The sequence below is a fragment of the Lygodium microphyllum genome, chromosome 22, assembly GCF_053477565.2.
Source record: "Lygodium microphyllum isolate KBCC chromosome 22, Lygodium_microphyllum_v1.1.10, whole genome shotgun sequence".
NCBI lineage: Eukaryota > Viridiplantae > Streptophyta > Polypodiopsida > Schizaeales > Lygodiaceae > Lygodium > Lygodium microphyllum.
The window spans coordinates 31,391,654-31,415,619 of NC_141156.1; the positions used below are offsets into that span (position 1 = coordinate 31,391,654).

General features: G+C 40.4%; 1 protein-coding gene and 1 pseudogene across 3 annotated transcripts in view; both read left to right on the forward strand.

Annotated features, from left to right (window-relative positions):
• LOC148017002 (uncharacterized) overlaps positions 1-14,892 on the forward strand; it is an 82,941-nt gene extending 68,049 nt beyond the window's left edge. Inside the window, exons 2-3 of one of the 3 annotated variants that reach the window (XM_087663357.1) lie at positions 13,973-14,403; positions 14,492-14,629. In XM_087663357.1, coding sequence (XP_087519483.1) covers positions 13,973-14,403; positions 14,492-14,506 — 446 coding nt within the window. In that variant the 3' untranslated portion in view covers positions 14,507-14,629. Of the gene's footprint in view, positions 1-13,972 lie in introns of all 3 variants that reach the window. The other 2 variants (XM_087663358.1, XM_087663356.1) reach the window with 2 other exon arrangements.
• On the forward strand, positions 3,442-5,567 carry LOC148017003 (uncharacterized; annotated as a pseudogene).
• Positions 14,893-23,966: the final 9,074 nt, after the last annotated feature.

Genomic DNA, 23,966 nt, shown 5'->3' on the forward strand with positions numbered 1-23,966 from the left:
ATGACTCATGTGGCTATATATAGGGCACATTCATCACTCTATAGTTACTCTCTCATTCACTCTTCATCATTCCCCCATGACACGTTCAGCCTTGTCTCTCTACCAGTGCTGTCCATACGCCTACCTTGGCAGAGATCTCAGTTCATGTTGCTCTTGAGCTGACCATGACATTGTACCAACAGGTGATTTCATTTTGGAGGTCTTCTCCACATTGCCATCAGCTCCAGACACTCCAGATTGTTGCCGTCGAGTCCAAAAAGCCTGCCAACCTTTTCTTCATCATTTCCATTGCTGTGTTTCTAGCTTCACTTCTCCTTGTACTGGTACAATCGATCATCTTCATCATTATTGTGGGTTTCCAGCCCTTGTTGCCTCCTCAACACCCATGTGATGGTTTCCACTATCCAGCCACTAGCCACTTTATGGAGGCTACATTTGCAGTGGATCTAGGTTGTGTACAAGAAGTTACATCCTCTTTATCAGCCCTACATTAGATGCGTTTTTGTGTTTTCTTCGCTCTTGAAGGGTTGCCCAGCAATCATGCATCTACAGACACTTACACAGAGAGATCTTCACTCACAAGTGTTGCCACCTGATTAGCTAGGATAATGCAGTTATCTTCGAGCTTTACTCCATTGTATTAGCATGATTCATTTAACATGATTCAATGTTCATCATTTTTTATTCTTCTTTAGTGTTTCTAAGTTTATTTGTCTCAATGTTTGCCATACACTCTGTGTTCCTTCTTGCAAACTCCACCATTTCTCGACATAGTATCAGAGCTCAGTATTTCGTCCTATGACATGTTTGAGTCCAACAATGAAGGTAACAAAGTTGTCGGACACTTGGAAAGTCCCTGAGTTAATCAAAGCCAATTAACAAGGATAAGACGGTCCTCAAGTCTCCATAGATAAGTTGTGTGGCTCAATTTGGGAATGGAAATTTGTGTGTATATACATGGTTTGCAATGGGCAATAATGTGGGACCAAGTTTGCATCTTCAATATGGTGTTTGTAGGTCCATTGGACTGAGAACAACGTGTTTTCATATGCATTGCACTTTAGGCGTGAATGGACAGATTTGTCTTGCATTTGGTCAAGGTTGGGGAGGGCAACTGATGACACCATGCTGGAGACACGTTTTGTCTGATTCAAGAGCAAGCTACAAGGCACATGAGAATCACTGGCATTGAGAGGATGGTGGTTAGTGAGACTAAGTCAGTCGCATTCTAGCTCTCTTGTTCAAGGAGTCTTTTATTTATTTACTGATTTATTTTGTGTCTGTAAGCTAGTTTACTTTCACTACTCTTTGGATTACTTCTGAAGGCAGTTTCAGCTGCTATAGAATCACAGCCTGAAAAAGTATGATGAACATAATTTCCAGCAAGCTGTTGGTCATAAGAATCAAGTCTGTAGAGGCCTTTTGCCAATGTGGTAGTCAATACAATAGAAGAACGAGATTTGTTGTCATAGACTGCACACCTCGGAGCATCGAAAACAACTTGAAAGCCACAAGTTGCAATGGCTGAAATGCATATTGAAGTCTTCTTTATACTTGGCACATAGAGAACATCTTGCAAGAGCACAAGAGTACCAAAAAACTGTAATGACTTGCACATGATCAATAAAATTCACTGCACAAAAAGACATTGTTGGTGTACATGATGGTGCCCCAACAGCAAAAACTGATGAACGCTCATCACAAAGAGAAGGATTATGTTGACATTGGATGAAGATGTATATACCTTATGCTGAGTGCAGGTGACAATGTTGACATTGGATGAAGATGTATAGTCCTTATGCTGAGTGCAGGCAACAATTTCATTGGTGATAGCAAGACCTAACTTCCTCTTTTGCTTCTTTGAAGCGATGTGCTTAGAAGTTAGAACATTCAATGATGTCATGCTTTGGCTTTCTGCAGTAGTTACATCTCTTTGTCTTCAAAGTAGTACCTTTTTGGGAGTGAGCTGAAGATTGACAAGCATGAGAAGAGATGCAGTATGAGGGGATGAAGCATTATGAATGGCATTTGTAGTGGCGAATTTTTGACCAGTATTCTTTGGAAATTGGTGGGCCTTGGGGATCTCCTTATCCTCTATGAGTCATTGTTGCATTGTGATTGACATAGCTTTGCTCTTCCTAGAATAATAAAGAAACAAGCTGGTCGGAGGTGTAGTTGACTTGGTTTCTCATAGTTGCTAACCTCAGAGTGGTGGCAAAACCTTGATAACACTTGGGCAAACTATTAAGTCTAGTAGACAACGCTGATTGTCAGGAACAACTTCATCAATGTTTAAGAACTGCTCCCTAAGATCTCTAATGTTTGTTAAATTAAAATCAATATTACCACCTTCATCCATGCTAAAGTTGCTTATGAAGGTAAGCAATGTGTGCCTCATTGCTACATGACCTCATGTAAGGAATGGCTCTTCTCTTCACTGATAAGGCAATAAAATGGCAACCATCTCAACAAATCCGCTCTGGAGTAAGAGCAGTTAAAGTAGAAGATGATGATTCAGTACCATGAGTGCCACCTCTCATGTGTAATGTACTTGGGCATTGCCCACATACACAGCTCATATGGTGGGCATGCGATGGGACAGGCGGGAGTAGATTTTGTTGGACAGCCAGGTGGATAGAAGGATTGCATGAGAGGTGGATTGCTTGTGTATTACCGGTGAAACATGATGAGATAGGTCATGATGATGGCCTGTAGGGTCGGGCAGCAGGTTATGGTTGAAATGACAACAAAAACATGTATATTAAAATATTATGATGATGTGGCAGTAAGCAAGCCAGTTTAAAAGTAGCAAAAAAAAGTATTTAGCCTGATTGCAACACTTGGCTGCAAGTTTTCGAACCTAGAATAAGAATAAGGATGCCCATGGCTGGAGTCATCATCATGGTGCATATAACGTGATCGGCGAACACAATTCTTCTCCTTTTGTCCATGCCAACTACGAGGAGCAACAAAGAGAAGTCTAGCTGACAAAACAGTGTGTTTATGAGATCAGCAATCTGGAGTGTTTGTGGCAGATCAAGGCTGAAAATTGATTGAAGATGGGCGTGCAGTGTAGAAGAGCTGAGTTGGTTCAGCGGACAGCGAGGCAGCTTCAAGGAATTGTAGAGGGTGTTCATTCTTGGGCTCTTGAAGCCAACACTTCTATAGATCTCCATTAATTACTCTAATGAAAATTTGAGGATCTCTTTTTCCTTTTTGGGTTCTCTCATCTTTGGTTGAGTTATGCAATTAGGATAGTGATTCTTATAGTTGGTATCATACACAACTAGTCAAATTGTTTTGCAAACAACTAGACCAGTTAGTTGGCAGTTCCCCTAAAGCCTATTTAGGGCAATTGTGGACGACTCAAAGGAATTGTGGTTGGAGTATGTGGATTCTTATACATACCTAGGAGTCTTATTCACAAGGCCCACCTTTTCTATGCGAGAGGCAGTAGACTGGATTGACTTGCGGATACACAGCACTAGGTAGTTTGGAGAGGATGTGCTCACAGGTGCAATTCTAAGAACCCCCCACCAAGCTATGTCTCTTCGATACACTGGTCACATCCACACTACTTTATGGAGTACAGATATGGGGACCTAAGTCTTGACCACCTTAGCAGATCAGGGTGCACTTACGACGGATGGAGGTTGATGGAGAACCCCTAGTGTCCATGATATCCAAGATGATCAGATGTAAGGCCTTAGTGCCACATGAGATCATCAGAGCCGAGCTAGCAGTTACACCGATTGTGGTAGAGGCCCTCACCCAATCGGTCACATACTTACATAGCCTATGGGACTTACCTAAACACAGATATGCACGGTTGGCCCTTGAGTCCTCCAAACAGCTTGCTAGAGAGGGTGATACTTCATGTTGGTATGCATAGATGCCGGCTTGGTTTGAGCTGCATGGCTTTAGCATTGACAAGTTACCCCCCGTCCTGTACTCCCTTGATGCACCATCTCTTGATCTGAGTAGATTAGAGATCCGCAAGTTCATCAGGATGGATCTTACCCAGTTGGATATTAGACGGACATGGTTGATGCCAGGGCAAGAGCTAGGGACAAAGATGGCTTTCTACCGTGTGCATTTCCTTCATGTTACAGATAATGAATTTATTGTTTGCCCGAGATACATGGACACCCATCTTTCCTATGGGATCAGATGTACTATTGGCCAGTTGCGCACCTCCTCACATCAGCTAGAAATTGAGACAGGCAGATATAGATCCATCCCACTAGAGGAGCGCATATGCCAGATATGCCAATTAGGGCGAGAGATAGAGAAGCATTATATTTGCCTTTGCCCAGCGTATTATGAGATCCGTGGTCGTTTCCACTGTCTCTTTAGAGACGGATTTGGACCACTACCTAGAGTCATGGATTTTACCGATCAGCGATGCCTTGGCCTCTTTCTTCTTGAGATACGACGGCTTCCTGACATGAGCCTCAGGAGTATAGCTACTCCAGGACAACGAGGCCCTTCACAGAGGCAGCTCACAGACTTCTTTGCAAAGGAGACTTAGAAGACTTCAATACAATTACATCCACAGTCCACACGAGAGCCTCTCTTACCGCCACAGTCCACACACAGACAAGGAGTACTGATTGATCGAGCCGTTCAGCTTAGCCAATCGAGGCGTCCTAGGCCTCGGCACAAACATCGATGACACCTTCATAGGCGAATACAGGGGATTATTGCTCGGGCTAGAGCTAGGTCCTCCATTTGGAGCTCATTGTTACTAGATAGAGCTCTATGTTTTACACATAGCCATAGTTAGTTTCCTTTCTTATTTTGCTTTGTGCTACATACATATTTTGCCCAGACAGTTGTACCATCATACACATGATTGTAACTCATGGTCTCATAGGTCATTTTGGCCTTTTGAAGACGTTAATATATCATTTCATGTCATTTCATATAATTTCATTTCTCCCTCTCTTTCTCAAGGCTCAAGGCTCAAGCCTCTCACTATCCCTTGAGTCTCTCTCTCTCAAGCCTCTCTCTCACTTATTACTCTCCCTCTCCATCGGCATCATGACTCGTAAGAAGCACGAGGCCTTCAATTTGCATGTCATTCATGTGGAGAGGGACACAAAGAAGTTAAACCTCCCACCATTGGATGTGCAAGTATTGCGGAAAGCGCTACACAAGTGGTGCGACCCGTCTCCAACATCCTGCTAAGACTGTGGGGGAGGGGGGGAAGTCAAGTTGCTCCATACAAGGAAATCCCTCAAAATATCGTGAACAAGATTCTCACCAAGATGAGAGGAGGATCCACTAGAGGAGGAGGAAATGGTGTATCGGCACCAATACCTATGCCTACTAATGAGAAAGCACAAAATGTGGACGTATCTTCAACCGATGTGGATGGGGCCTCCACCGTTGGTGGCTGGTGACTCCACGTTTGCAGTTGGCTCCGGCAAAAGACAGAGTGGAGACTCATGTGGCACCAGAGAGGCAATCCTCTATCTCTCAAGCTCTTGGTCGTGTGCGTGGATCGATTGCCTTTCTTAGAGAAAGACAATGATTTGCGGATATTGAAATTGCATGCATGGTGATTGCACTGTGAAGAATGGACCGGTGTTACATACAACGACATGAGAACGAAAAAGATTAATGAAGAGAAGGAGAGGATTGATAGAGCCCTTGATCCTATTCAGGCCGCATGGACAAAATATGGTCACTCCATGCTCATGGACGGATGGAGTGATAGTAAAAAAAGGGATTCAGCAATATACTCGTTTTATGTCCACTTGGCACTTACTTTTTGTGGGCCGTAGACACTAGCAAGGAGGAAAATGACGGGTGCCTTCATCTATTGCTACATTCGGCAAGCTATCTTGAGGTATACATTGTCTTTTAAATTGATTTCTTTCATTATTCATGAATCATAATTATCTATCTCCCTATTCTCTCTAATATCTACCTTGATTCTCTCTTCCCCTTAAGCCTCTATCTCTCTTGATTCTTGAAAGTTGAATCTTTCGAGGCTCAACTCTCTCTCTCTCTCTCTCTCTCTCTCTCTCTCTCGGATCTCTTAAGTATTGTAATTTGTGGTTATAGGTGGGCCCCTTGAATGTGGTGCAAGTTGTTACTGACAATGTATTGAATTGTTAGTGCATGGGTCGTTTGCTAGAGGCCGAGCTCCCTACGATTGTGTAGACTCCATGCACAAGTCATTGTTTGGACTTGCTCGTGAAGGACATTGGGAAGTTCAAGTGGGTGAAGAGGGTGGCTTGTAAAGCCACATCACTTGTCATCTTCTTCATGGTAAAGGTAAAGGTGCTTGCAGTGTATCGCGAGCATAGCACACTCGAGTTGAATAAGCCTTCTTTAACTCACTTTGCTTACATGTGGTTATTACTCAAGTGCCTTTATGAGGTGTGGTCCGCATTGTACCAGATAGTGGTGTCCACTCTATAATGAGTGGGATGAGCATGAGATAGAGGAGGTTGAAGCTATGTAGCCCTTGTGCCTTAGTGAGCAATTCTGGCAAAAAGTCCATGCCATTGTTAAGGGGTCCAATATGGGCTTTAGAGCAGCATTGGTGGAGGCATGTGCTTGCACGACGATCACAAAGACACAGCGCACGCACGTTCTAGAGATAGCAGTGAGGATATGGACATGGATACATAAGCTCATCCATGGTTTTGCATCATTGGTATATTGGGCCTATAAGTTGCTGACAGTCATGGACGATAGACATGTATGGTTTTTGTGAATAACCACAATGCAGTGCTAGAGGAGCTAGGATGCTATGCAGATCAGAGAGGGCATGTGGCTTTTGCTTCTTCCACTTGTTGGAGGAGGGAGTTACTTGTGAAGCCTCTATTTTGGTGGCAAAACTTTGGATACACTTTGGAAAACCTTTAGCCCTTAGCCATGAGAGTCCTTGCTCAAGATTGCTCTTTGGGTGCATGTGAGAGAAACTGGAGTGTCTATTCTCTCATTCACACGAAGATTTGCAATCAGCTTAGCATGCGACAATTAGAGCAGCTAGTCTATTGCCGCACTAACTTGCGCATGATGAGGGCTATGATGAGCATGGTAGTCCAAAGCAAGTAAACACTTAATCATAAAATTTAAAATTTGTTGTTTTAAACTTTAAAGTTCATACTTCACTATTTAGACTTTAGCATTTACAATCTTATGTGCATTGTGTTGGTGAATGTTGATACATTCAAGTTGATAGGCGACACTCTTTAGAGTGTACATCAGGAGGTGGACAAGGAGGAGGAGAGGATCTTTGCTGAGCTCTATAGAGAGCTTACAACAGCAGATACTTGTGACACTCGCAGTCAGTGTGCTCGTGGGTAAAGAGTTCGAGTAGATGGTAGCAAGGACATGGTCATTCGGCACCCTCTGATATCGAGAAGGGGTGGTTCGAGTGGCTTGCATACATATGTAAGGTAGGGCTCTAGTAGCTTATATTCCGTGCCTCACCATGACATCCCCTTGCCTATACAGCCGGCACCTAGGGAGCCATCATTTGATGATGATGGTAACCTCATTAGTGAAAATGAGTATGAGAGTGTCTCATCATTTGACGCTGAGGAGTCATCTTAAGAATCTCTTGATGAGCACGCAGATGGTTTTGATGATGATGATGATGGTGATAGTGATAGTGATGCCTCATCAAATATTCATAGGTCTCTTTCTTTTTTGTATCTACTATCATTGTATCCACATGCCACTATGATGCATCATCCATGGAGTAGTCACCATGTATGTACTAGACTCTAGTTGTATCGCATGTTTCGCACAACCCATGCGATCACGATGGCCACCCTCATGTATTCATCTTATTTTGTAATGAAATGGCTATTTCCATGTTAAACATGTATTTAATGTTCTATCATTTAATGACTTATGGTTTTTTAAATAATAATGTTAAATTTTTTTCTATACTAATATCGTACCGTACCTTATAAAATCGTAAGGTACCATTTAGTACCATATTTTATCGTACCGTACTGCATCGTACCTTTCGTACCTGACAACTATGGGTGAGTGAGTCAGAGCATTTGTGGCTTGGTTGTGGTGAACATTGTTTGGGGCAATTGAGATGGCATGAAGGGCTGTCTCAGATAGGACATTTAGATGACTTTGTGGATTTGAAGTGTTGGTTCATACTTGGGCTCTTGGAGGATCACTAGTACAAGTCTCTATTAATTGCTATAATAAATTACAGCAGAGAAACTTGCAATTTCTCAACCTCCAAGGGTCCAAATGTTGAGATCTTTGAAGCAAGGATGTGAAATGGCTGGGAGATGAGAGAGAAAGCTGTAGAGAGAGAAAATTCAGAGTTTTGTCGCGAAGAATGACTGAAAATCAGTCAAATGCAGCTGTTGCCCTGCCACAACAGGTTGTAAATGCAAAGAACTGAAGAAAATCAGTCATTTACTGCTGCTGCCATGTCTCAACAACTTGTAGATGCTGTCACCTATTATTGATTGGTCTTCTCCTGCCCTTGGTTGCCTCAAGAGGTCCTCCAATGGCTACAAAGCAGACCAGCAACATCTCCTTCCTCTCTCTTGTAAGCTGGATACACTAAAAATGTCTCTCTCCAGCCTCTAAAGACGTTTTTCAGTCTTGCATGGACATTTTTGATAAGTGGCAGCCTTCCCAAATGGTTTTTCCAGCATTATCCACAATTAAATATTAATTTTCAGTCTTCAAATACTAAAAATTAATCTAATAATTATTTCGGTGCCCTGAAAAATAATCTAACTGGCCAATAATGAAATTGACTATGTAACTTTCATTCCCGAGAGTCTCTGTGCCATCTTTGACCATCAGATTGGTGTTAGGTATCATTAAATGCCACTTCTCTAGTGTCACCAATTACTTATGGCCAAATGAATGACCTAGGTCAACAACTAGAACCAGATACCACCAAGTACCTGTGCAGCATAACTAATAGCAACTTTTGCCAAAAATACATGTTCTCATGACAGTCCTTCCCCTTGAAATCCTTGCAATCGTCCTCGATTACACTGCCAAATGCATCAAAAGCAAAGTACTACATTGGAATTTCCATAGAGCATCATAGTTAATATAACATTGCGCACTGCTGTTCAACCATTCCATATGCCCAACATATGCTGAAAATTACTAGCCAACATAACATAACATAACATAAGACTCACAAAGAATCTCAAAAACATTGCCAGATTATCATATGACATGTCCACTTCTCATGAGCTCAACTCATCTCACAAAACCAAACCACAGTAAGCGAAAACCAAACATAAACCATGGCTAAAATATCAATGGCATTACAACATATGTTGTTGCCCGTGGAACTAGATGTAAACCATTGAAAATTGAGCATAATCTGATCATAAACGGATCACCTACTGATATGAGAACTGATCACAAACTGCTATAAATGTGACCCCAAACTTATCACAAACTCATTGCAAAAACTGACCAGCAATCAGTGCGAAAACTAATGCACAACTAATCCAAAAAGTGACCATAAACGGTTCTCAAGCTGATCAAAAACTGAGTTGAAATTGATCAAATTTTTTGTCTCAAAATGGAGGCAAAATTCATGCTAAATTGATCATAAGCTGATGCAAAAGTATAGTTCCAGTGCTCGGGTGAAACTCATACTCATCTGCATATATCTCACAGTGACTAGTACACTAAGTAGTGACCTCATGGCAAACATACTATCATCGCAGTACCTTGGATGCATGCTGAATGCATCCGAGATTCACTACATGCGAGAGCTGTCCATAACCGGAGGAGTGGAAGTGCTATCTCCCCCTTGAGCATCAGGCAATACTCCGGACCCTTGTTTTGCTGAACCTGACCGAACTCATTCTCAGTTGTTGTAGCTTTACCTAGATGCCTTTCAGTTAGAGCTTTGCCCATAGAACTATGCATTGTGTTGTTGTAAGCAAACTCAACCAAGGGCAAATACTGCTCCCACAGTATTTTGTGGTCTGAAACATAGCATCTCAAAAAGGTCTAACACTGGAATGTGCTTCCTCAGACTGACCATCTGTCTGCGGATGGAAGGATGATGAGAATTTTAGTGTGGTACCCATATTCTTAAACAAGCCCTTTCAAAATAAACTAGTCATCCGGGGGTCTCGATCACTAATGATCGACTCTAGATACCATGATACTTAAAGATGTGCTGCAGAAACAATCGTACCATATGATCAACCTTTATTTTCTTTCTCACCGGAATGAAATGGACTTTTTTGCTAAACTTGCAAATGATAGTCTATATCCAATCATTTCCTGTAGGTATCTTAGGAAGCTCAAAAATAAAGTCCATTGCAATGCTCTGCCAAGGCCTATCTGGAATAGGCAAGGGCTGTAACAAACCCGGCATCTTTTGCCTATCATGCTTTACCTTCTGGCATACGATGTATGTCTTAACAATGTGTTCTATATCATACCTCAAAGCTGGCCAATAAAAGAAATGCTCCACTGCCTTGACCGTGGCATCAATACCTCTATGTCCTGCATACCAAGGAGCACGACTTTCAGTGATAACTCTAGGCCTTAACTTCTTTGTGACACACAGACGTCCATGCATCATCGGAAACCCATCTCTTATACAAAGTGTCCATGCCTTTGGTCATTGCAAAGATGATTATAAACATTAGTTAAGTTCAAATCAGCAACATATTGCCCTTTCATGGCATCCAACTCAATGTGATAAACCATATTGACAACCGACAATTGAGGTTTACATGACAGTGTATCACTTTTCCCACTCTTTCTTTGCGATCTGTTCCTCTTTCCAGCTCTATTTTTCAGATCTGCCCTGATTTTCAGTTTTATTTTCAGATTTTTCCTTTTTCTCAGCCTTTGACTCTTTGATATGTGACTTGGCATCATCATTGTGGAATCATGCATCCTTTCCACGCAGCAATGTGTTGGCTATAGTAGCAGTTTTTATAAGCTGAGACATGCTGGAAACAGTGGACTTAATGCAAAAATCCTGAATACCCTTTGGCAAACTACAAATATACTTCTCCACCTACTCATGGAGGGGTACTGTGCGATAAGAATGTGCGACAAGAAGTAACTGGCAACAATGCATCTCAAAACTTCTTATTATAGTGATCCAAGTTCATGCAGTCTTTGGAATTCAACTGATTCCAAGTTGTCATAATGTCTACTTCAAAGGTACTTGTCAATCAATTTGAAGCAAACATTTGTTTGAACTGGACCCAAGTGGTAGGTGACTTGCCTCGAATAAGAAGTGTAGACCACCACTGCAATGCATTTCCCTTCAAAAATGTGGTTGCCTTGCGTATCTTAGATGCCTCTATGAAGTTGCCTTCAGAATAGGCTGCATCAAACAGTGGAATAAAAACAATTGCTTTCAGCCTATCTTGTGCACCACTGAAAGGCTCAAACTTCACGCTTTTGCCACCTTCATTATAGTCCTTCAGCGGACCAATGGGAGTCAAGTTATCATAAATGGGCTGCTGCAAAAAGGGCGCATTGGTTGTATTTGCATAAAAACCAGCACTATCTGAAGCACCTACATGGCCAGCACCAAATCCTTGTGCTCCAACAGTCCCTGGGAGTACCGATACATATCCATACGGCCCACTTTGTGCCCCAGGCATCATGCCTATGTTGCCTTTCATGGGGTTAGGCATTCCACTTGTGTTATCTGGATACATTGGGTGTTGTGAGCCATGCATTGGCTGCTGCATACCATAGGGATTTATGCCATACATTCTCGTATGTGGTGCCTATTCAACCATAGCATGAAAAATGGTGCCACCACCAAAGTATCCTTGCTATCCCATGCTTGCATGTGCATAATTGCCTTGCTGCCCATGTTCCTATGGATTGGCACTACCAAGTTGGCCATGCATTTGCACTTGCTGCTTCACAGATACTAACTGTTTGTGCTCATCAAGCATTTTGGACTCTTTTAACGAAGGCTCCCGAAGCTGTAGAAAGTGTCTTCTTCTCTTTGCCTTTGCTGTCCTTCTTTGGGGCATTCAAGAATCGAGTAAACTGAGGATCCTTTGCCAATTCAACAAAAAGATTTGCTGTTGTACACATTCAATCCTTGAAGCTATTATCAAATTCTTCAGCCCCTTGCTGGTCATCAGCCTCTTTATGCATTGAAGTGCCAACATTTGGGTCATTTTCCACATTTTCATCATGCTGTCCATGCTGAGAACCATGCCTAACATCAATCATTGCGTTTTCCCCTTCACCACGCGATTGACCAAGGAGTGATACATCCTCTCCACTTGATCCCATATCACGATGTGAAGACATGCTTGCTGTAATTCACTACTGAGAACAATTTCAGCAATAACACAATAGTCCCAAGTTGCAGTCAAGTACCACAAATCCACCAATTCAAAGGATTTGATGGTATCAAAGCAAGGAAACCATTAAACCAACCTTCCTTTTGTGGATGGGTGGTAAATCCCTGATTACAACTTAATTTCATCAGAAAATAATTAATACAAATCTGAAAATACAAATTTACCTATTGATCTTGGACAATGCATACCCGATTGGCCCCAAAATTGGCGCCCCTTTCGGTATTTCTTTAGCTTTATTGAAGAAGAAGATGATTTAGAATGGGATTCTCCCAATCCCCTTCGCAATCCAAATGCCCCTTGCTATCCAAAGTGACCAGCAAGTCTTCAATCTGTTTTGCCTCTTGATTCGGGCACATAATTGGCCTTCACCCACTTCATGGACGATGGAAATGCCCCAAATTCAATGGCTGGCTAGTTCGCCACTTGAATTTAGCTGAAATTCATCTTCAACCTTGTTGAATCCAAGTCTTGGAGCTTCCAATTTCCGGCACGCTTTCCAAGGCTGTTGCTAAACCCTAATTTCTGCTGTAAATTAGGGTTTATAGCAGAGAAACTTGTAATTTCTCAACCTCCAAGGATCTAAATGTTGAGACCTTCGGAGCAAGGATGTGAAATGGCTGGGAGATGAGAGAGAAAGCTGTAGAGAGAGAAAATTCAGAGTTTTGTCGCGAAGAATGACTGAAAATCAGTCAAATGCAGCTGCTGCCTTACCACAAAAGGTTGTATATGCAAAGAACTGAAGAAAATGAGTCATTTACTACTGCTGCCCTATCTCAATAGCCTGTAGATGTTGTCACCTACTGTTGATTGGTCTTCTCTTGCCCTTATTTGTCTCAGAAGGTCCTCCAATGGTTGCAAATCAGACCAGCAGCATCTCCTCTCTCTCTCTTGTAATATGAATACACTAAAAATGCCTCTCTCCAGTCTCTAAAGACGTTTTTCAGTCTTGCATGGGCATTTTTGACAAGTGGCAGCCTTTCCAAATGGTTTTTCCAGCATTATCCATAATTAAATATTAGTTTTCAATCTTTAAATACTGAAAATTAATCTAATAATTATTTCAGTTCCTGAAAAATAATCTAACTAGCCAATAATTAAATTGCCTAGGCAACTTCCATTCCCAAGAGTCTCTGTGCCATCTTTGACCATCAGATTGATGTTAGGTACCATTAAACGCCACTTCTCTAGTATCACCAATTGGCACTTATGGCCAAATGAATGATGTAGGCCAACAATTGGCACCAGATACCACCAAGTACGTGTGTGGCATAACTTATAGCAACTTTTGCCTTTGACATCTCTTGATTTCTTCGGGTCCCGGGCTCGTAAATTTACTTTAACCCTAGTTGCACCTCACATGTGCAACATTTACTTAATCATGTGATTAAAAATTAATCCATATGTTAAGTGAGGTTTCAAAAATACATGTACTCATAACAAAACTCCATCACAAGTAGGCCAACTATACTTGCTTAACTGTGTTGCTTAGCAAAGCATGACAAATGGAAAGTGTTGATCTGTTTTTGTAGCTTAGCAAGAAAGAGAGGTTTTGTAGTGTTGAAACATTCCTTTTCTATGATCAAGCATTTTCAGATTGTGTGGAAGAGCTTATATTGATAAATTTCCTTTTTCTGCAGAATTATTGCAAGATAATGAGACTAGCAGAGGGATTGTAGCAACCTGGAAGGAGATGATGTCCAGGAGACTTGATTTTACTCCAAATAAGATTGTGTGGCAGAGCCTTCCTTCATTGAGTTTTTCAAGTTTACATATGAACATGGCAAATGAACTGCACACTGGGAAGGTTTATCTTTTAAATTGTGAGGGTGCAACATCTCAGTCAAAAAAAAGTCTGGAGGACTTTCAACATGAAGAAATAGTGGGACCGACAGTTGAGCGGGATATGTCACCAGTTGCAAATGAGCTTAGGGAAGCCCAGATGGAAATGAAGAATTCTATGCAGAAATTCACCAAAGCTCTTGTCATAGCTGGCTCTGTGCACATCATATGGGGGGCCTTGATGTTCAGGGTTATGGATTCTCCCTTCAGTCATGCTGTCATGACTCAGGTGTGTATGTCTTCCCTGGTCATGCTTGGTTTGGCCTATCACTTGAAACAGACTCTCAAGCCAATTGACTTTTTTACAAGAATTGAAGAACGCAGCCGCTTGAGGATTCTCACACTCTCTCTTCAAATCACCAAGATACTCAGTTCATTTTTCCAGCGAGGGTACGGGATTGGCATGGTTTTGTCTTTTACATTGACAGCACACCTGCTAGCATGTCTGAAGGTCTTCTACTTTTAGTTTCTTGGAAAAAGAATTGTCTCAAGCTTGCTTAATGGATGAAAAATTTTGCCTTGTAAAGCTTCAAGGGGTTTTACAATAACTTGATCCCATATGTATCAGTTGTAAGTGAGGTCTGATTTCGTGCTTTCTTTCACCTGGGTGTGAGGATTTTGAGGATGATGCAGTCTTTTCAACTCCATATCCATTCATGGTGGAAGTTTTACTTACAGTAATCTGATCGTTTTTAGCCAATAATTATTGGGCTGCTCAGATGCATAGTCTATGTCTTTAAGGTGGGGTAAATTGTGGGCAGCTGTTTAAATTGTGTGCTTAAAGTAAGCATGTTGGTTTTGGATAAATATGTAGTGCTGTAAATTGTGGGTTAGTTAGAGAACAGCTAAAGGAAATAACTCGTGGAAGTGAATCCGAACTACTTGGTATAAAAGTGATTTTGCTTTGACGATGTGGTGGGAAGATACAGAGACAACTAGGGAATGTGCTCATGAAGTGGATTTATAGCATTTATTGCAAAGTGGGCATTAATTGCCCACCTTGCTGATACATGCAGGGTCCTCCCATTCGCATGCATGCAGAGGGAGCAGTGCCCCAAAAAGAAAGGAGGGAGGTGGGCCCCAGGAAAAGGGGGGGGGGGGGGGGCGGCGGGGGGAGGGGGGAGGGCAGGGGTATGGGCGGGGGTGTGTGGCAGGAATTTTGAGGTTGCTTATGGCTACAAATAATAGTGGCAAGCAGAGAGGATGTAACATACCATGCTGGTGCAGTCCTTGCTAACGAGGATGCGGTTGAGTTGGAGAAGCAAATGTGGTAGGACCAAAAGTGATTTAATGAGCAGAAGGTGACAATTGCTGCAGGAAAACACGTATTATGTGAGCACTGGTGGCATTTTCATCATGGCTCAAGCAAAGGTATGCAGATTTTGCACTGTTGGGGCTGTACATGTACTTCACAGGACAGCCTCCTATGGGGGATGGCTTCTTGAATTGGTTCTGGCATACTTTTGGGAGTAAGGCTGTGCTAATGTAGTTCTTTTTCATGGGCAAAGGGTTCTTCCTGGTAGTTGTGGCTTCTTACACTTGGTGTGACTACATTATTAACTCTGCAGTGGGGTATTGGGGCAACCTGGTCTGCTCCCTGCCATGGATATCTGGTTTCTCTTGAAATGAAATTCTCTCACACTAATGCCTTTTATGGGTTGCCTTTCCTGATTTGATTATTTGGCTTGATGATGAAGTCCAAGCCCTGGTGCAGGTTCTGGGAAGGGGACTGTATGCTCCCACTTTCACACTCGTATTGGAGCACTCCAAGGTGAGAAGGTGTGCATTCTATAGCACAGAAGAAAGCCCCAACCGGAGGCTCTATAGGTTCTTGATGCTAATGGTATTGAACTTGTAATTGAGGTTGAATTCTCAGCCTATCTTGATGCATGCTTCGTTTGTAAGGAAATGGACACCATGCAAAAGATTGCCCCAAAAGAGATATGGGTGCAGAAAATGCCCAGGATACTAAACAGTTGGCTGAGGAGTCACAGCAGAAAGTCAAGCAAAAGCTCAAGCAAAGAATCACATTCAGCTGACACAGAGAGAGAGAGAGAGAGAGAGAGAGAGAGAGAGAGAGGAAGGTGTGCATGCAGAAAAAGATAAGGGCAAGGAGGGGTTGGATAACCAAAAGAGTGTGTAGAAGGAAAAGCCCAAACCTCAGCAAGGAAAGGAGGTAGGGCAGTTTGGACCAGTGCTACTACTCAAGAATCTTGCATACAAGCTTCTCATGGATCGCAATTATTTTGCGTCCTTGGAAGGAGAGGATGAAGCATTTCAGGATGCCAATGACTCATGCGTAGGACTTGAAGGAAAGAGGTTTTCTGCTATTGCATGGATGTACAAGGGCATGGAGCTCATTGCAAAAGAGAGTACCTTCTGCTATTCTAAGAAAAGGAAACTTGTTGCACTACAGGTAGTGAAGCTAGGAGAAGAAGAGGCACAGAAGTTAGAGTTTGGAAGGTATATAGCCTTTGGTGACTATTGCAGTCGAGGCAGAAGAGTATGCTATTGTTGGTCAGTTATAGATATGAGGCCAATGAATTATGCTGCAGAGATGGAAGTGGGGTGGTGCCGAGCATGAGGATGGGTTTTTGGAAGGTATTCATTGCCCGTCTTTTGATGATTGTGGGTCCCTTGAGTGGAGCACCTGCAAAATTGCAGGATGAAGTACTACTTCTGGAGAGACCCTTCTCAAAGAAAGAGCTAATGGTTAGTGGTGAGCAAGATGAAACCAGGAAAGGCACCAGGGATTGATGGCATTGTAGTGGAGGTTTTTCTAGCCTTGTGGGAGCTTTGTTCTGATGATTTACGCAGTTTGCTGAATACAATTAGGCTGCAGGGCTCTCTCCCTAGAGAATCAAATAAAGGTTTGATAAAATTGATTCCAAATTCTGTAAAGAGGAAGAAGCTATCACAATGGAGACCTCTTACAATGTTAAATGTGGTGTATAAGATTATGGCCAAAGCAGGGTTGTCTGCGTACGTAGTACGGACTGATCCGTATGGTACGGTACGGTACGTATCCGTACGATTTAGTACGAAAAAATGGGCACTTTTTTGGCCACTCTACTTTTAAGTCTACAACTTTCTTTTTTTCTTTCTCATTTCTTTTTTTTTTCTTCTTTCTTTCTTATTTCTCCCCCAAGCCTCTCTCTCTCTCTCTCTCTCTCTCTCAAGCTTCTCACACCCTCTTTCTCTCAAGCCTCTCCTCTCTCTCTCTCTCAACCTTCTCTCTCTCTCTCTCTCTCTCTCTCTCTCTCTCTCTCTCTCTCTAGTTGCACTAGTACCACGTACGAAAGGTTTGATACTATATCATACTTTAGGTACCGTACCTTACGTATTAGTACCATAAGGTACCAACTTAATGGATGTATCTTTCCCATTCGAACGGCACTTTGGGACGAGCTAAATGCTCCTTATATTAATATGATTGTCCCATGAGATTAGGTTATTTGAGATTCAAATAATTTCTCTCAACCTTTTCTCTCAAGTTCACATTTCTCTTATTTGTATGATCATGCATGTATGATGTATCCACTCCCATCTATGTAGTTATAAGTTGTAGGTAGCAATAGCGCATGTTGTGCATTCCGTATTAGGTTCTGGCATGTTACCCTTAAGTACTCATCTTATATACTCTAATAGCATTGCTATTTAGACTTGAAATATCTATTCTATTATCTTTTGTCCAAAATAATCAAGTTATTTTTTTAATCATACTAGTATCGTACTGTACCTTATAAAATCTTAAGGTACCATTTAGTAACGTATTTTATCGTACCGTACCGTATCATACATTTCGTACTCGACAACTATGGGTCAAAGCTATGACCAATAGGAACAAGTTTCTTCTACAAGGATAGTGCATCTAATGCAACATGGTTTCGTTTAGGGAAGAAGGATGCATGATGCTATCTTGCATCATTGAAGTGATGAGAACAATGGGATTTGGAAATGGATTCTTGGGCATGTTGCAAACATTTGTTTCTAACTCATTTGCAGTTGTGTATATCAATGGTATATGCTCTGGGTCTTTCGACTTCACAAGGTTGGTGAGGCAGGGTTGTCCACTGGCACCATTGCTCTTTGCAGTGGCGACTGATCCTCTATTGAAGAACTTGAATAGAGAGGTGTATCGGCATGACCAAGGGTCTCCCATTAACTCAGGATAGTGTATTTTTGTGCAGACCACGTTACAGAAATGTACTCTCAGTTCTCACAGCTTTTAGGTTCTTGGATCGGTAAAAGTAAAATAGAGATGGTGTTTCTCAGTTGGAATGAGCCGGCTCAATCAAGGTTGTCATGTTTGATGGGGTGGTTGATTAGTATTGTCCGATACTAGGACAATATTGACTGGACTAATTAATCTTGGACCTACATTTGATGCTGTGTTCGATGAAAAGAAATTGTACATATAATTTTAATGCCTATACTTAATGTGGGGGCTTATAATACTCTTCAAACCTTTAGGGACTTCATATACAAAGAGTTTACATATTAAGAACTTGAGGATAGAGAGGATTGAGAGCTTGAAAGTGGAGGTAGGGCGGAGATAAAGGGAAGGAGAGCTTGAGGGAGTGGGGATAGAGAGCTTGAGGAGAGAGCGTTCTAGAATAGAGAGCTTGAAATTTGAATTTGATAGAGAGGGAAAGAGAGAGAATATATTGCTTGAAAAAGGTGTTTTGAGAGAGAGAGAGAGAGAGAGAGAGAGAGAGAGAGAGAGAGAGAGAGAGAGAGAGAGAGAGAGAGAGAGAGAGAGAGAGAGAGAGAGAGAGAGAGAGAGAGAGAGAGAGAGAGAGAGAGAGATTGGGGGGTACGTAGAGTAAACCTAAACAACGTTTGCAACTACCCCAAAAGTAACCCCAAACGATCACAAATAGGCACTTTAAAACAATCACAACAGTTTTGATCAGACATCATTGGATGTGTCATATCGGACAAAACAGATTGGTCAAGTCAATTCGTCCATTGCAGGGATGTGGACAACTAGGGCTCAATGCTTGATTGATCTAGGCTTTAAACTAATGAGTTGGGGAAGTTTTCAGATATTTGGAATGTTTGATGGAAGTGGGTATCACAATGGACTACAAGGTGGAATGGTTTGAAAGCATGGTGAAGGAGAGGATAAGGAAATGGAAAGGATATGGACTTAGCTTTGAAGGTAGATTGATTGTGATTAAAGTCCTCTTGATCTGTATGTTTGTTTATTAGGCTCTGATTCTTTGCTTTAGTGCAGGATATTGTGGCAAATTGAGAAAGAGAGAGTTTGAAGCATTATAGAGACTTGAGACCAATTTCTCAGTCATTGATCACATCACAAAAGAAAGAGGTTGGTATTCCCAACCTCAAGTTACTTTTCTCAACCTTTTAAACACATGGAATTCTATTAGCCTTGGACGGTTAGGCTAAAGGTGTAGTAAGCCAAGGCTAAAATGAAGGGCGGAAGATAGGAAATACTTGACATGGTCGGAAATTTTTCTAGTAGGGTAGAATATTAAAATTCTAGATTCTCCAATGGGGGATATCCTTGCTATGTCCGTTGTGTAGGAGAGGAGAAAAATATACCTTACTTATTTTGGAGATGTAGGAAGGTTAGAAGCCTGCAAGGCTCTGTTAGAGATTGGATGAAGACCACATGGTTTGATGATAACATCAATATGAAGGTTGTCTTGTTTGGAAATCAATTACCTTAATGAAGATACCCTTAAGATTTGAAACGTCCCAAGGGTAGTGATCTTTGGTTGGATTTGGAAATGGAGAGAGAGAGAGAGAGAGAGAGAGAGAGAGAGAGAGAGAGAGAGAGAGAGAGAGAGAGAGAGAGAGAGAGAGAGAGAGAGAGAGAGAGAGAGAGAGAGAGTGTGTGTGTGTGTGTGTCCCTCTCTCTGAGTGTGTGTTTTTTTTGTTTGGTTATTGAAATGGTATTCGAAAGACCAACTTTGTCCTAAACTAATTGTGCACATGCACATGCACATGCACATGCAATATTTATATTAATCATTGGCTTTTAGAAGCAGATTGGTGTTTGCTAGAACTTTTTGCTCTAAATCTTGAGTTGTTAGTGTCAAGAGCAACAAAATTGCAATTGCTCATAAGATGACTTGCATGTCCATTTTATTTTAAAGCATATGCATTAAACCAATAAGACTAATAATTGCTTACATGTTATAAGAACATGTAGATTTATATTTGGAAGTCCAAGGCTAGGTAAAATGGATTTTGTTTGTGCAGTGGGTACAAAACTACCTTAAGATACCTGAATGAAGTACTCTTGGATGAATCAACTTGTCATTATATAATGGGGAATCGTACGAGCAAATAGTATTAAGTGTTGATACCACCAATTTAATGCCATCTTAAAATTGCTTAGGACCCAAAATATGTAGAAATTGCACTTTTTTAAGAATTACTTTGTTCTTTCAAAAGTATGTTTAAGAATATGCCTAAATAGTCATCCCCATGATTGATAATTTTTCAAGGAAAACAGAAGCCTTTGAATCAAGAAAGATCAAATAAAGCTTTGAGAAGTTAGAGGTTGATGCTCTAGATTTTGTTTGTAGTACGGATGTTAATCAAGCTTTCCTAGTTGAGATAGATGTGTGTAATAAAAAGATTTCATTGCAAAATTTGTAGGTTTTTGGTGCAAGAAGGAGCTATTTGTAGTCTATGTTCTAAATAACTAGCACCACTACTTGTTAGTGATAGATTCAATATTTGTTCAGCTATGAGAGAACTAAGCCATCAAGTGAAATAGAGCTTAAGAGTAAGACAAGATCCTTGGATTCAAATTATGAAAGGGTGCAAATTTGGTTAAGGTTGAAAGTGAAATTTTAGTATTGCCACTTCTTTCCTTAGCTATGCACTCATCATAATGATGCTTCATATGTTGAAATAAGGAAATGTGCAGTTGAATAGAATGAACAACTAAAATTTTGCTAGAGTTTTAGATTCCTTTGTTGGGGCACATGGATTCATTATGTCAAACATAGGTGATTTCAAGTGCTAGCTTTTATATGAGTCATGATGCCAACATTTGATAATTCACAAAATACGGGTTCTACCAAGATGGTATTATTGGCTTAGAATTTTGTAGGAAACGAAGGGGCGTATTGTGTCCCAACATATTTGATCATTAAAGCAAAGCACTTATAAGGTGGGTAGATGAAATTGTTACTAAGATAGGATGAAAAATGATATATCTAGAATATCAATAATAGTTAATTGATATTCTAACCAAGATGGATCAACTTATTCCGACATAAAAAGTGTAAACATGTGCGAGCTAGCATAGATTTTTGTGGAGTTGTTAAACAAGCTATATATACTTTGTGTTGGTATGGTAAGCACGTGGGAAGTTTAACATCCATTTTTAGTGGGGAGTTATTATTGATCTTAGTACTACAATTGATATGGATACCTTAGATTATCTAGTGTCTAAGAGTTAACCAAACTGTAGAAGACATGCTAAGAGATTGCGTGAGTTAGAAGTGTTGGAAATGTAACTTGAATCACAATTAGCTTTTATCTTCGCTAATAGATGAACTAGAATGTACTTTGCACATATGAAGAAAAAAATTAGGGGTTTTTGGTGTAAATAGTGTTTAGTTAAGTGAGAAGATAAACTAGAGGATATTTGCGATATAACACCAATGGCTCATGTGGTAGGAATAGTGAGGCCTCTAGAAGATCAAATCATTACTTGTTCAATATGTGATTGTCAAAGGACAAGAGAAACTGGGCTCCATCACCACTCCAAAATCAAATAAAGAAGTGGTAGAAGATCTTTTCAAAAGGAAGTCTGATTGCTAAAAAATCCAATGCAAATATTAGAGAATTACTTTCTCTATACGCTACATTTCAATAGCATGACACATTGGTGATTCAAATTGAACGGTTTCTTTTGATCTGGAATTGCACTAGTCCTTTATCCACATAGTAGCACTATGCTTACAACTTGACTTCCTTTTCCAAAAGTTTTTGGAGGGAAGATCCTTTGGTTGCAAAGTGTTTCATACAAACCCAACAAACTTGTCAAATGACTAAAGTTTGATGGACACTAATAACAATGCTATATTCTTAAATTTTGTTAGGTATCTAGCTATAATATGTGGAGAGAAAATGACCAAGTAATACACTTGAAGAGAATCCAAATTCACATTCATTAGCATTGAAGGGGATGCCATACTAGGTGCTTCTAATGCTAGACTTGAGAATTAGAAGTATGTAAGTCATCCCAATATGCCTTACTAAACTTGTGCATTTGGCTTTGGAAGGTAGCCATTATGATCGTGGAAAAGGTGGCACATTGCACAAAATAAATGAATTTGTGACTTAATAAGAAATTTGTTCAACTTATTTGTCATTTCTACCACTTACGCTATTGGGACTTCTTTAGAGCGATGCATAAGGGCTTCTTTTATTCTAGTTCATATTTTCCTTTGTCAAGCCCTCTTTGCCTCCTAATGTGGCTTTGGACACATTCTGAAGTTTTTTTGCTTTGAGTCATTCGTTCAATGTCCACTTTATTATCTTCTTATTTTAGCTCAAGAAGATTCTATTTCTAGCAACTTTGATTGCTTACTTTTTTGGAGCTTAAAAATCTACTTTTAACCCACTACATAAAGGAATAGATTCTTCTAAATGCTTTGAATATCATCCTCTAGAGTGATCCAACTGTATCGTTATAAGGGTAATAATAGCTCCACAATATCTCTATTTTGTAAGCGATAAATTTTATAACAAAAGGAGATATTATTGCACTAAGAAACCCAAGTGTCATATTGTAGCACATCCACATCTAGATTCCAATTTTCTATCAAATTTCACATCTATAAACTATGACTCACATAGCTCCTTAGAAGTCCAACACTAAATGTTGGTGGAATGTTTTTGAAACAAGATGATTATTCCATTGTGGAGTAAGAAGGATAATCACTTGAGATATATACTCATAATTTTTTAATATTTAAAAAATGCACCTCGATTATCCATAAAGGAAGTGGTGAGTTAATTCTATCAAGGCTTTATGCTATACTCATAAAATTTATTACCTACATGATCATGAATCTTTGTCTTGAAGTTATGCAACCAAATTGGATGCAAATACTAGAGATTGCACTTTAGCAATCAATGTTAAGAAACACCGTTCTATTGGTTTTGAGTTGATTATAAAAGGAGAAGTTGGAATCCATGGCCCTTACCATGTCTATTAAAAGAGAAGGTGGAATCCATGGGCTAAGATGGTTTTTATTGTATGCATAAAAACTTGGAGTGATCCATGGTTTAAAATGGTTTATATGATTCTATGGCTTTTTCTTGAGGCCCTACATTTGTTATGGAGTAATATTTACCATAGTATTTTACTGAAATTTATCATGAAATCTAGATTATTTTTATTATTGTGGATTTTGTCTATTTGCCACATGATTTGTGACTTATTGCACAAACATGTGTGTGTGTGTAATATTAGCCACATTATGCTGGTAGATAGATGGAAGGATATCAATGTGTTTTGTGTTGTGGGGGCAGATTATTAGACGAAGTTATGTGGAATTATTATTTTTGAGTGCACATTTTAATAGGTGGAATTTATACACTTTATAACATAAAAAAATATTTTTCAAATTACTATATGTTGTATGCACCCATACGCGCAAGGACTTTGTGTGTGCACATGTGCATTAGATTTATTTCAAATGTATTTGTTAAAAGAGATAAAATATTATTTTTGGTTATAAAGCTATTTGGAATAGGGTGTGCTTGATTTATTTGCACAAAAGCAAGTCCTGCAAG